The 14,050-nt window shown below is 44.9% G+C and overlaps 1 protein-coding gene across 5 annotated transcripts in view; it reads left to right on the forward strand.

Annotated features, from left to right (window-relative positions):
- GMIP (GEM interacting protein) overlaps positions 1-14,050 on the forward strand; it is a 108,791-nt gene that overhangs the window by 45,462 nt on the left and 49,279 nt on the right. For 3 of the 5 annotated variants that reach the window (XM_082207891.1, XM_082207892.1, XM_082207895.1), the window contains one exon: positions 12,636-12,729. In XM_082207891.1, coding sequence (XP_082064017.1) covers positions 12,636-12,729 — 94 coding nt within the window. Of the gene's footprint in view, positions 1-824; positions 1,380-5,224; positions 8,662-12,635; positions 12,730-14,050 lie in introns of those variants that run through there. The other 2 variants (XM_082207893.1, XM_082207894.1) reach the window with 2 other exon arrangements.

Consider the following 14,050-nt stretch of genomic DNA (forward strand, 5'->3'; position numbering starts at 1 on the left):
CTCCTGCAGTACAAAGTCCCATCCTGACATGGGCATAGCCAGTATTTTTATTAGGGGGGGCATGACTTTTGTTAGGGGGGCAGAACTGACATGACTGGTCAGTTAGTTAAGTATTTCTATTGTTTTCCTTGATTGGGGGGGCAGCTACCCCCCATCCCCCCCTTGCCCATGCATCCTGACCCAGCAGTTGAAGTCCAGTGATGTCTCTCACAAATTGTTTTCAGCTCTCTCTTAAAGTCCAGTTTATCTCCCGTTTTACTTGATTGAGCTAGTACAGTTTAGTAGAGCTGCTAAGAACATAAAATCGGAAGCCCCTCATTCAAATCTTACCTTAGTTACAGACATCATAGGTGTTTTTAAGCAAGCCAGTATTTTCTTAGCTTTAGCTGTCACATGGGGTGAGCAGGACTAGTCCACTTTGCAGAGCTACTCTAGGAAGGCTGCAATCATGTGCCATGAATGCCGATGGCTTATGGTGTCCAGGATCCAGGGGGGTCTAAGCAGTTTCAGAAAATTTATGCATTTCATTATTTATGTTTGGATTTTTACTTTCTCTTGCTGCAATTACTGCATAGTTGTTGGCTTACAGAGCAAACACATTTATTTATTCATTCATTCATTCATTTGTATACTGCTTTTCTGGCAGACGTCACAAAGTGCTTTACATAAAGTTATTACAGCAATATGCAGCGATTGAAACATAAGCTAACAAAACAATGGAATATTTTTTTTAAAGCAGCAGCAGCTGCAACTGCTGCCTCTCCATCCCCGTGGGATCTGGGGTTCTTCAGAGGCCCCCCTGGTGGCAGTTGCCCAAGGGAGGAGCCGCTGACGTGAGCTGGGCAGGGGCCAGCCAGAAGACCCTTTCCTTCCCCTCCCCTCCGGGGGGGGGGTAGCCCTTTTTTACCTCATCCCCACCAGCCATATTTCTGTCAGGAGGTCCTCAAGACACTGAACACAGGTTCAGAGATGGCAAAGCACATGCAATGCATTATATTACAATGCTTATTTTATTTTCCCCCGGAGTAGAAAGTGAGGTTTGTTAATCTCGGAAAACCTCAAAGCCAAGCGGCCTTGTGCAGCTGCAGATAGCAAAGCCAGTAGGATTGCCACAGGGCCCTCTTTCTTGCAAGCTGAAGAAAAGTATGCAAATCAAAGGGACAAACAAGTTTCCTCACACGGAAATGCTTGTCGGCAGGAAGCAGCAAATTCTGAGCGGCTGCGGGCTCTGGCAGACCAGCAAGGCTCTGCAAAGTAGGCAGAAGCCATGGGGCCGCCTCCCAGAGCCTGTGGCTTTTGAGTCGTCCGGGGACTTGGGCTGGGATTCACCCCTGTGTTTCCTGCTGAGGACTTGACCATGGCGGACCCTGAACCTGCTGGTAGGTGAAGCAATCTTCTGATCTATTTCAGCAAAAAGGATGAAGCTCATTCTTAGTGCACTGTCAGGAGGCAGGTCCTGGGGCTTCTAATCTGGGGCTGCACTGAAGGTGTGGTTGTGCACTTGCTGGAAAATTCTCACTGTTATTTGGGGCCGGATCTCTGAGAGTAAAGCTTGAGTGGATGAGATCAGCAGTTTATTCAGGGCCAGGGGATCAACGATTTTGTTCGGAACCGAAGACAGCACAAAAGAGACCATGTGTATATACACACTCAGCCAGCTGTCCTCTGCAGTTAACAGTTCCCTCCACCCCAAATGTGGGGAGTAACAGCCTGCAAAACCTGTTTGACCAGAGACAACCTGAGGCAAAAGGGACAAAGAGGTACTGCAATGGGCAACACCACCTCAGCTGTGCAAATACAGCCCCTGTGGGTATGCAGTCCTTGGTTGTGGCTGGTGCAAAAAAAGAGGAAACTAAATGAAACTAGGCAGATTGAGTATAGCAGTGTTCATTTCAGAAGTACTTAGAAAGCAGGAGCAGTTATTAATTGCTTCAGAAACCATTATTATATTCTTATTGTATTCACAGTTGGGAAGAGGGCTCAAAAGGTAGTTGGTGTTATATATTCGTATATATTATATATTTGTTACTTGAAAACTTATTTTAAAAGGCTGACCCTTAAGTTATATCTCTGAAAACTGAAGGCATGTGCACACAGCACTAGGTACACTAATTGGAACCCTAATCCTGAAACTTAAAAAAGCAACTTTTAAAACTAATGCTTTTAAAGTTTTGTAGCAGAAATGTCAGATTTGAAATTCTATATGTACACACACATGTGAAATTTTAGAAAACTTTCCTCCCCAGATTTGTTTCAGCTGTTGCACTAGATGTTTGAGTGGAAATTATTCAGGCCATCTGAGGAGCCCTTGCAGGATGGTCCATCTCCTGCCAGCCATGCTCAGGGCTGTGATCAGCACAGATTTCCATTTCTTGGCTGTTTTTGCCTAACTGCCCTTCTGTACGTACACACCTACACATTGGACACAAAATCACAGAGCATCTTAGAGCTGGGAAGGATACAGAGGTCAGGTGACCTGACTCCCTGACTTGGTCTCACATGCACCATATTCATCTTCCAGCAATCCTCAGATACAGGAACCTCACCCCATAGATCACAATGTTGTGCTACAAGCAGAGCCCAGGGCTAATAGTTTCTAAGCCCCAGAGTCTGCTACGACAGTCATAAGAAGAGCTGGCTGCATTAGGCCAGTGGCCAGTCAAGTCCCGCCTCTGGGAAGCCTGTCAGCAGGAGCTGAGCAGGAGCAGCCCTCTCTCCCTCTTGGCTGTTTCCAGCAACCTGCGCTCAGAGACCTCTTGCCTCCCACAGGGGAGGGAGAACACAGCCACCCAGGTTAGGAGTTACTGAAACACATTATCTCAGTGAATTTCCCTAATCCTTTTTAAAAGCCGCCATTGCCTCTTTTGGAAGGGAATTACGGTCCATAGTCTCGCAGAGAAAAGCCACAAGGCATTTTCAGTACTGGATGGGTGTGGGTCTCCTAAGCACTCTTAGGGGTTCATGTTCCTATGTGCCTCTGATTCACTGTTTCAGCTTGCGCTACAGCCCCCTTGTATGACCTAAGCGAATGGTTCATATCCCTTATCAGGCCTCATTCTGTCGGACAGTGAGGACAAGGCTCCGTAGGCACTGGCTCTCTTTTTCCATGGTGGATGTTTTTACAGCTCATTTGTGCTCAGCAAGAAGGCAGAAGTTCCACTTCCCTTTGTGCTCCTCTTACCTCATTTCACAGAAAGTGTCAAATAGTAAAACAAAAAAACAACTCAGCATCTTTCCCTGCCTCAATTAGAACGTTATTTCCGGTCCTGGGCCTGGCACACACAGAATAGATGTCAACACTGCTTAACAAGCAAGCATTTGGAGGACAGGGGGAGGATCTGTTCCCCATGTATACAAAATTCACACACCGGACAAGACACGCACATGCAAAGGAATGTGGGAATCCATGCGTTTCTGCATTAATTTCTGGGCAGAAGTTAGAGGCACCATTTAAGAATGAGAGGGGTATGTTTCAGGATCCCGTCCAGCCAGTTCTGCAGTTCTACACACTGATTTACAAAGTTACCCAGGTTTCATAAAAACAAGATATTGAGGAAGGAATTCAGCGTTGCACTAAGGCCATTATTCCATTAGGACAAGCACCTGGGCTTGACAGATGGAACAATTCCCCCCTCTCCTCCTCCAGTGCACTTTTTGGGGTTCTCCCAACCCCTTCAGAGCCAATTTCAGGCTTCAAGGGGAGGAGCGGGAAGGCCACTGTACAAGCAAGAGCCAATTCCGTGGATGCACCTCATTAATTAAATCCCACCCTAAGATTAATGGGGCAGAGCCTTAGAAATAAGGGGTGGGCCTTGGTAGCGTAGGGACAGAACCTGGGCCATAGACAGAGATTTTGCCTGGGAGCATTGGGAACAGAGCCTGTGTCCAGTAATTTCTGGGCAAAGCCTCATAGCCACAAGTGGCTCTAATAGCAAAAATACTCAAGCCAAACAGAAAATAGCCTATCCGCTGGTTTCTGTCTTCATGCTATAGGCACTTCCAGACAGTAACTGTTTTCAGGTGAAATTCTGTCACAAATTCAAGTTGTGCAATTAATGTTGGTTTAGAGGTCTCAACAAAGTTGCTTCTGCAAAAGATCAGACTTTTATAATAAGGAAAATGCACGGGAAAGTGTAGGATGACACTTGCTTTGACACAACATCGTTTAACTTCCCTGCAAATAATCTGGAATTAATGCTCAGTCAACAGCCATTGTTATCTAAGTTCTCTACAAACAAATCAGGGTGAATGTTCAACACACAGGTTGTCTGGAACCACCACTATTTTCTCCCTCTGAGAGCTAAACTTCATCCCCTGGAGATCTTGAGATGAGTTGTTAGTATGAGTGACTAGAATTATAAGCAATTAAATGAGCCTGCGTAGTAGTCACCAGGCACGCCCAAGGCATTCGAAAAGGGCAACTTCTTGACTCTTGCTAGTAACACTGCTGTAGTGATTACAGATTGTAAAAAAGTGAAACTCCCCAGGAAAATACGCCAGGCCTACCCCACCCTGATATATAGGTGATCATAGGATGTTTTTATTCCACCAGGCATTCAGCGAACTGGTTTCACATGAGATAAGTTGTTGCTATGGTATTGTGTATTTTTACTTTTTGCAGTGCTGTTCTGCAGACAAGTAAGGTGTACAAAAATGTATATTCTGAGGTAAAGTGTGCATATAAATGCATTGTTTGTTGTTTAGTTGTTTAGTCATGTCCGACTCTTTGTGACCCCCTGGACCAGAGCACGCCAGGCACTCCTGTCTTCCACTGCCTCCCGCAGTTTGGTCAAACTCATGCGGGAGCTTCAAAAACACTGTCCCACCATCTCATCCTCTGTCATCCCCTTCTCCTTGTGCCCTCCATCTTTCCCAACATCAGGGTCTTTTCCAGGGAGTCTTCTCTTCTCATGAGGTGGCCAAAGTATTGGAGCCTCAGCTTCACGATCTGTCCTTCCAGTGAGCACTCAGGGCTGATTTCCTTCAGAATGGAGAGGTTTGATCTTCTTGCAGTCCATGGGACTCTCAAGAGTCTCCTCCAGCACCATAATTCAAAAGCATCAATTCTTCGGCGATCAGCCTTCTTTATGGTCCAGCTCTCACTTCCATACATCACTACTGGGAAAACCATAGCTTTAACTATACAGGATATGAATGCATATATTAGTGAAAATAGCATGTAATGCAATATATAAGGAGAAACTATGTTGCAAAAAATGTGTATATTAGGAAATAGCACTAAAATGTAATTAATCTTCATGAGGGACTTGTGTTTTTTATAAAAAAATTGCAAATGTGGAATGTGAAGAACTGAACTAAGACTGAAAAAATGAGAAATGAACTAGAATTGACAGATTTGCCCATCCCTAGATATGAGCAAGGCACGCTTATTATGTTTATATAATAAGACATTTAGGCTAAATTTTAGGAAGAGTTCTTGAGTTATAGAGTTCCTTAATATTAAGATAGATATCAGTGTTATAAAATACATTCATGACTGTGCATATTCTAGGCTTCTGAACACATATTGTACAGATGTAAAAATTGGTATTAAGTACAATATTCTGCATACTGTCTGTTCAGCTTCCATTTTAAAAAACCAGGTGTCTAGTCCTCATGGTTGCAAAAATAGGCTTGAACATGTGAGCACTGCCAGGTGAAATTGGCAGTGTGTGTTTTGGGAAAGATTTCCAGTGCTGAGTGAACAGAGTTTCAGTGCCCTGCAAAGATTTCTGTGGACAAAGCAAAATAAATTAGGCAAATACAATCAATTTTTATAAGAGCTGTTGATTTCAACTTGACACAGATTTTTTAAAATAAACTTGGTACATGCCAACTTAAAGCATAGAGTACATATAGCCCTGCATAGCCTGACAGTGCAAAGTTTGGTCTTCCTACAACTTTTATATGATTCAGTGTCTACTGCTCAGAGAGATGGTTATATCAGTCAAATGGCACATGTCAATTATTGATATAAAGCAAATCCAACCATGGGTGTCTTTGGGATCTCTCCTTAGTAGACTTGCTTTGACTTCCAGGAAGGGAGGAATATCAAAATTAAATATGAGGGTGTGGGGGGAGAAGCTGTAGAAGTCTTGTGGAGTGTGGACCCTGTAAGAAGGGCACACATTGGTTTCACTCTTCTAGCAGACAGTGTGGTCCTTGTATGCACTGATGTGGTCGGTTTCACAGCCCTTAAATGGCTCGTTGACAGTGCTGGCTATAGTGACTCTCTGGCAGGCAAGCTTAGGGCTCATCCACACATCTTTTTGTGGCATGGTTCTAAGCACAGGTCTGGGCAGTATTGTTATTGGATTTGGGGTTTTCTGGGATCAGTGTTTTCCCCAGGAAAACCTGCATTTTACCATTGAATCAGAACAAATGGTTTTCTGCACATTACTGTTTGCTCTGATTTAGCAATAAAATGCAGGTTTTCCCAGGGAAAGCGCTGGGATAACCCCCCCCCCTTCAGACCTGGACCTGGAAAGCCCAGACCTGTGCCTAGAAAGCATGAAGCCAAGGTAAGTGTGAACCAGCCTATAGCTACTTTTGGACGGGAGGTGCTATAAGACATGGACTCTCACTGGACAGTGCTGAAGTCATCACCACCAGGCATATCCATCACAAATCCCTACTCTACTTTAGCTGTGCCCATGAGCATAGTCAGACGCACAGGGGGCAGCTGCCCCTCCAATCAAGTAAGTAAATAAAAATACTTAACTAACTGATCAATCACGTCTCCGATAGCTTGGATCTGCGGGAAATCCTGGCTTCACCCATGACTGTGCCCTTCATTTCAGCCACTGTCTGAAATGTGGCAGGCAATTACTAGGTCCAGGGCCTTCTCCGTAGTGGCATCCTCCCTCTGGAGACTCTACCCAGAGAGAATCACCTGGAGAGCTGGCATTTTATTGCTGTCACTGCACTGTGAGAGGGTTAAAGGCTAATTTTAGCATAACTGTTTTTAGTGGAATTGTGCCTATTTTATGTATCCCGGACAGCTGGTTTGCTATATTCTATGGTCTTGTTACATTGCTCCATTTTCTAGGGTTCTCTTCTGATGGGGGTTCTGTATGAATTGTTTTTCTTTTAAATGGATTGCAAGCCACTTGGAGAACCCATTAAGCTAGGAATGTAGGATACACCTATTAGAACAAACAGTCTGCACCTCCCTGTCCATCTAGTCAAGCCATTTTGAATGCCCAAAATTTGCACACACAGATATTTGGATGTTGGGAGGAGGTTACACTGTTCTGCTACAAGAGTTCAAGCAGATGTCTCCAGAAATGAAAACCAAGGGTCACTTCCCGGACTATCCCTAGCAACCAATCTTCCCCATTAACCATCACGTCCCCCAGCACTAGCAAGGTGAACCCCACACTCCACTTTGTTATGCAGAGCTAGGATTATTGCTGCAGATGTACAGAGCCGGCTACAGCATTGCATATCATGCCCCAAAGGGCAAAAGCCAACTTCCTAGGCGTGCCTTCACATTGACAACAGTATCAACAGCACAGAGGGGTTTGTGCTGTTTGGAGACACAGAATTCTCAGATTGCAGAGATGGTTGGATTCTGTTGCACTTAGCATGCATGCTGTCCACAAAGACAGGCCAGCAAAGCCTCTTCCTCCAACCCGTGCAATTTCCGTGGTCAGCCAAGGTGTGTCAGCCAATACTGTCAGGATGAAACTAAACTCCCTATTGGCTGCCTTCCCATTAAAATTCAACTGGGCAATCTGCGTGGTTCAGTAGTGAGGCAAGCAAGAAGGTGCAAGACCCAGCTGAGTTAAAATGATTTGGAGCAACATTGCTGGCTCTTTTCGTTTTCAATTGTGCCTGACAAACAAGCCTTTCCTCCCATCGCTTGCTGCTTAGTGAAGCAACCCCCTGAGTTTAAGGCAACCACATCCTGTTTCTGGAGGAGGGGGAAGGAGAGCAGAGAGATTTTGCTCTGTTTGTGGTATGAAGAAGCACATGCCTTGTTTTAAAGGTTTGGCAAAGGGTTTTGACCCAGAGTTAGGCCATCTTTACACATGCTGCATCCTGATATCCAGGTTTATTATGAGCATATAGGGTGTTTTCTTTTTAAATTGTTGCTTGGTGGTTTCCACGGGGAAGCATTCTAAAATGGCCTCTTCCCCTGGCAGTCTGAAGTGCTCAAGTCTAGATTCCACCACTTCAGGTCCCCCACCTGAGTCTTCTGCACAAGCAGTCAGGCCAGGCCATGTGTTTGTTTCAGGAAACAGAATTGGACGTTAGTGAGACTCTAGGGAGAAGCCTAGAAGGGGGGGGGGGCACAGGTTTGTGCTGCCAATGCATGCTCCTCTCTGCTTGCTGCTTCACCCTTGGCACACCCCATCATTATGCTGAGGCGGCTGGTGCACTGTGCCCACAGGGGCGCAAGGGGGAACAGACGCCCAGCAGTGTCCTGAGGAGTTTGGCAGCCCCTTTTCCCTGTGTTGCTCAGCACATCCGCTGTGCCCCACGGGCCATGAGGAGGCTGCTGGAGTGCGGTGCTGCAGCCATGGGTGAGGACTATGGGGCCAATAAGGGCCCTGAGGGACCCCCAGCATGCCTGGTCTGCTGCTGCACCATGACTGGATACACGTGTCTTTCAGTGACTTTGTGGTAAAGCCAGGGCTGGCCCACCCATGAGGCAAGGTGAGGCAACCGGCTCAGGCGGCAGGATCCACGGGGGCAGCAGATCCTGATGTTGATCTTTCTTTCCCCCTGGTTCCTGATCTTCCCTTACCCATTCTTCCTTGTTGGGGGGGGGCATTTGCCCAGGTGCCAAAATGTCTTGGGGTGGCCCTGATAAAGCCTCTCATAGGGATTGGCTGGGCAGCATTGATGTCATAATGTGGTTGGGTTGCACCAATGATGACTGCAACCCTACTGAACTATTTTTGCCCTCTTCTGTCCAATTTTAAATAGCACCTTTGAGCAGGAAAGGAGGCGGCAACAGACCAAAATTAGTAGGAAAGTAAAGCAAGTTTTTCCCTAGAAGAATAAGCAGAAAAAGGAAAGATCGGAAGAGAGTTTATAGTACTACAAACCAATATAGACTTTAGGCCAGCTGAACAGTTATGGATCTTGGGTATTGTAACCTTGAGTGAAATGCTGAGAATCCTCAGCCGCCCATCAAAGAGTTCCCCCAGAAGTAGGATTGCCATATGAAGGGAACGCAGTGGATGTAGCCTACCTTGATTTCAGCAAGGCATTTGACAAGGTGCCCCATGATATTCTTGTAAAGAAGCTGGTCAAATGCGGTCTTGACTATGCTACCACTCAGTGGATTTGTAACTGGCTGACTGACCGAACCCAAAGGGTACTCATCAATGCTTCCTCTTCACCCTGGAGAAGAGTGACTAGTGGGGTGCCACAGGGTTCTGTCTTGGGCCCGGTCTTATTCAACATCTTTATCAACGACTTGGATGATGGACCCAAGGGCATCCTGATCAAATTTGCAGATGACACCAAATTGGGAGGGGTGGCTAACACCCCAGAGGACAGGATCACACTTCAAAATGACCTTGACAAATTAGAGAACTGGGCCAAAACAAACAAGATGAATTTTAACAGGGAGAAATGTAAAGGACACTGACAAACTGGAACGTGTCCAGAGGAGGGCAACCAAAATGGTCAAAGGCCTGGAAACGATGCCTTATGAGGAATGGCTAAGGGAGCTGGGCATGTTTAGCCTGGAGAAGAGGAGGTTAAGGGGTGATATGATAGCCATGTTCAAATATATAAAAGGATGTCACATAGAGGAGGGAGAAAGGTTGTTTTCTGCTGCTCCAGAGAAGCGGACACGGAGCAATGGATCCAAACTACAAGAAAGAAGATTCCACCTAAACATTAGGAAGAACTTCCTGACAGTAAGAGCTGTTCAACAGTGGAATTTGCTGCCAAGGAGTGTGGTGGAGTCTCCTACTTTGGAGGTCTTTAAGCAGAGGCTTGACAACCATATGTCAGGAGTGCTCTGATGGTGTTTCCTGCTTGGCAGGGGGTTGGACTCGATGGCCCTTGTGGTCTCTTCCAACTCTATGATTCTATGATTCTATTTAAAAAAGTAAAAACCATGACACACTGAAAGTTGTTGGGCTTTTTTTTTTTAAGTAAAAGCTACAAGAAAATTTGAGGTTTTGGAGCTTTTAAAGGCAATTTTGGCACAATTTAACCCCCGTTGCAAGTGGAGAGCCAAGGGGTGAAATTCTGCAGAGCAGCAGTGGTCCATCAGTGCAAGTATTTCTCCTTGTGCTACATAATGTCCTGCCCCTCTTCTCACCCCTGTGTGCCTCCCCAAACTGGAATTCTCTCAACCCTTTGAAGCAGAGTTGGTGATGGCATGGGGCATGCGTGGAGAAGACATTTAATGTTCTGGCTCAAGTAGGTTTCGATTGTGAATATCCTAGCTGGAATCCAGCTGAAAATAGTGCAGAGTAATGCAAGGCACTTTATTCCATGCTACTGGTGCCTGTCATGTCACTTCCCAAGCAGCCCCTGATTCCACTGGCCATGGGTAGGACTGCCTCTCTTTGGCATCAGAAGCTCTGGTGCCAGCATGGAACACATCCTTGCTTCCTCCCAGTGGTGGCCAGACCACTTGCCAGGAAGGAGAGCAGAAAGGTGTCACAGAGCTGGGCATCTTGTGGGCCCATGGGAGGGAGTGCCAAGGGGAGCCTGCCCATTTGCCTGCGCCAAGCCGGCTTCCCTCCCACCTTGTCCTCTCCCTCTCGGAAAGCAGCAGTGGCACTGCTACCTGAAAGCTGGCAGTGCAGCTTCCCTCCACAGGCAAGTTGCTCCTGCCCCCTGAATTTTGTCAAGTCTAGAAGTGGAGCTCAGTGATTTTTGCTGAGTCCCAGCTGTCTTATCAATCTCACCAGGACCGTTATAAAAATAGTGGAACACTGGCTGGGGAAATATCATCCTTGCCCCCGTTTTTCTGGCAACTGGTGTGAAATGGGTAAATAAAAAATAAGGTCAGTTTTCTTGGGTGGATCTTGTTTAACAGGACTCCTGGAATTAGTCTGGATTCAGGACCACACCAAAGAGACAATTGGTTCCCCACGTCCCATGGAGCGCTCTCCACTGCAATGACTGTTGTGATGTCCTCAGAGAGAACACTGGCCCAAGTTCAATCCCAAACATCTCCAGGAAGGGCAGGGAATGTCTTAAGGGCTTGTCCACACTTCTGCTTCTCCTGTGCCTTGGAAGCACAGGTCTGAGCCTTTTACCCCTTTCCCCTCACCTTTCCCAGGGAAACCCACTCTTTAGCTCTAAATCGGAACAAATGGCAATCCACAGAAACCCCAATTGCTGTTTGCTCCGATTGAGCACTAAAGAGTAGTTTTCCCTGGGGGGAAGTGTTGGGAAGACCTGAAATTCTGTTAGGCCACTGCCAGTCAGGGCTTATCCACACTTACCTTGTGCCCCACTCTTTCCAGGCACAGGTCTGCACTTTAAAGCTCCATGTCCAAGTGCCCCATTTTTTGCTCCAGAGCTTTCCCTGAGAAAAGCGGCTCTTTAAAGCTGACTCAGAGCAAACAACAATTTGTAGAGTGCCATTTGCTCTGACTGAGCTTTAAAGCTCCTTGAACACAATGTGCCTTGCTTTTCTGTGAAGATACTTTTCTTTGTCCTCCTGTAAATATTCTTCCAACACAACAGCACTGATTTCTCTTGCCCTTTATCATATTCTCAACTAGCTAGCCCCACCCCCATCAATTGCATGGATTCAGAATATGATATTACTAACAGTGGGACCCATCCAGTATTGCTTTTGTCATCGGGGGGGGGGGGGAGGATGACAGACACAATGTTTAAAGAGAAGCCACAGTTGGTTATTGGTCTGTGGTACAAGCCTGACAACTTTTCAGTTTACATGAGAATTGCTGGATCTTATCAGGTCAGATGCTGGGTCGGCCATCAATTCTGCCACTATCTCCTATGTTTACAGCCTTTCTTTAAGTTTTACTTTTCACAATGCTGTATGTTTGTTTGTTTGTTTGTTTGTTTGTTTGTTTGTTTGTTTATACTTTCATCCTCCATGTTCTGTTTTTAAAAATGCAAATATGTTTAAAAGAGTTTCAAAACTGCTCACAGGACTAATGCCTTGGTGATGTCATGTGTGCTAGCCAATTAGTACTGTCAGTGCTTCCCCCCTTTCTTTCTTTTTAAGGAAAAAGGGTCTTGGCGGACACCATGAGTTGTTACAGTAAATGCCACACTTTTAACTTTTTTTGGGGGGGGGGAGGTGCCCGTACTGCATAGCCTTGAGTACCTCCAGAGGAAAAGTACCGAGTGCTGTGACAAGCCAGATCTTCCTGCAAACTAGCATCACTGTTGTTTTTTCCTAAGGAGCAAATGGCATGTTTGTATTAAGGAGAGTTTCAAGACAGCTCTGCAAATCTTGTGCCTGTCTTTATTTCAGTTTGAGCATTCACTAAGCCCAATAAGATTTCAAACACATCCATATTGTTAATTATTTAAATAGTTTTCAATAGATTTTAGCTTGAAAGGAAGACAAGACTTCTCTATAATTTTGCCAGAATGCATGGCTAGATTCTATCTTTCATTGTTTGCACAAGGCCTCACGGAGATTTCTCTTTTATCCCTTTTATCCTCCTTTCCAGATCTCAATAGCCAAGTGAAAGGGACTGAAAACAAGAAACGCTTCAGTGAGATTTTCCGGAGTCTGGATGCCATAGAAATTTCAATTGGAAATTCGTATGTATCCAAGATCGGTTTCATAGCAATCCTCCTAACAGAGTGCTCACCTCCACCGCTAAATTTATCCATACTGTTGTACAGAACTGAAAGGAGAAAGATCAACGCAGATGAGGCATGAGCATCTCCATCAACTGTGGCTGCTGAAAAAAGCACAACTGCAACCATGAAAATGGCTTAGAATTGTCAGAACAATATTTCTACTGACCTGTCCAGGTTGTTATGCTTTTCGCCAGAACCAGAGGGTGCAAAGCCAGAAAAAATAACTCAGCTGAATTCTTCTTGCATTTAGCCTGGTTCTTTTATTTATTTAACAAAATTTATATACTGCTTAAATGGAAATAAAACCTCTAAGCACTTTTCAAATAATATAAAACATACATTTAAATTGTCAATAAAAATCAGTGTTAGAAACATGCTATAAGAAGCAAAATGAATAAAATCAACAGTTAAAAGTATACATTCTAAGCTAACATTATGGGCTAAATACCCATCAACTTTACATGTCTGGGGAGGCTTGCCCAAATGGAAAAGTTTTTAGCAGGTACTGGAAAAAATACAGGAAGGAGCCTGCCTAAAGTCAATGGGCAGGGAGTTCTGGGGTTTAGGAGCTGTGACACCAAAATATGGGTTCCTTACAAATGCCGAACAGCTATTCTGGCACATCTGCAACAGTGCGAGTTGGGCAGATCCAGATGGCTGACTGGGGTAAGGGGATCCTTCAAGCAAACTGATCGGCCCTAAGGTGTTGGTAGCAGACATGTACTTTATGTTATTTTTGGTTTTTGGTTTTTTAAAGTTTGAGGTGCAGGTGCCTCCATGGCTAGGAGTGCCTTTTACCAGCTTGTTTTTTTTTTATAAATTTTTTTATTGGTTTTACAACATTTTTTAAAGAATACAAACAAATAAAAAGACAAACAAACATGTATAATTTCATAACCTTTTTTCCATAATCCTCTTTTCTCGGACTCCCCCATACCTCCCCTTTCTGCATCCCAATTTACAGAGTTATTTCAGCAACTTCTAAGCAATTTTTCAAATATATGTCCTCTTAGTCCTTTCTTTAACTTTAACTTATGTCACTGTATCCCTTTTTCTCTCAGCACCTCAACATTTTAACATTCTTCAATTTTATAATAGTTCTTAAGATAAATTTTGAATTTCTTCCAATCCTCTTCCGCCGTCTCTTTCCTCTGATCCTGGATTCTGCCAGTCATTTCAGCCAGTGTCATATAGTCCATCACTTTCATCTGCCATTCTTCCACGGTGGGTAGATCTTGTGTCTTCCAGTACTTTGCGATGAGTATTCTTGCTGCCGTCG

The sequence above is a fragment of the Podarcis vaucheri genome (genome assembly GCF_965113315.1).
Source record: "Podarcis vaucheri genome assembly, chromosome: 2".
Taxonomy (NCBI): domain Eukaryota; kingdom Metazoa; phylum Chordata; class Lepidosauria; order Squamata; family Lacertidae; genus Podarcis; species Podarcis vaucheri.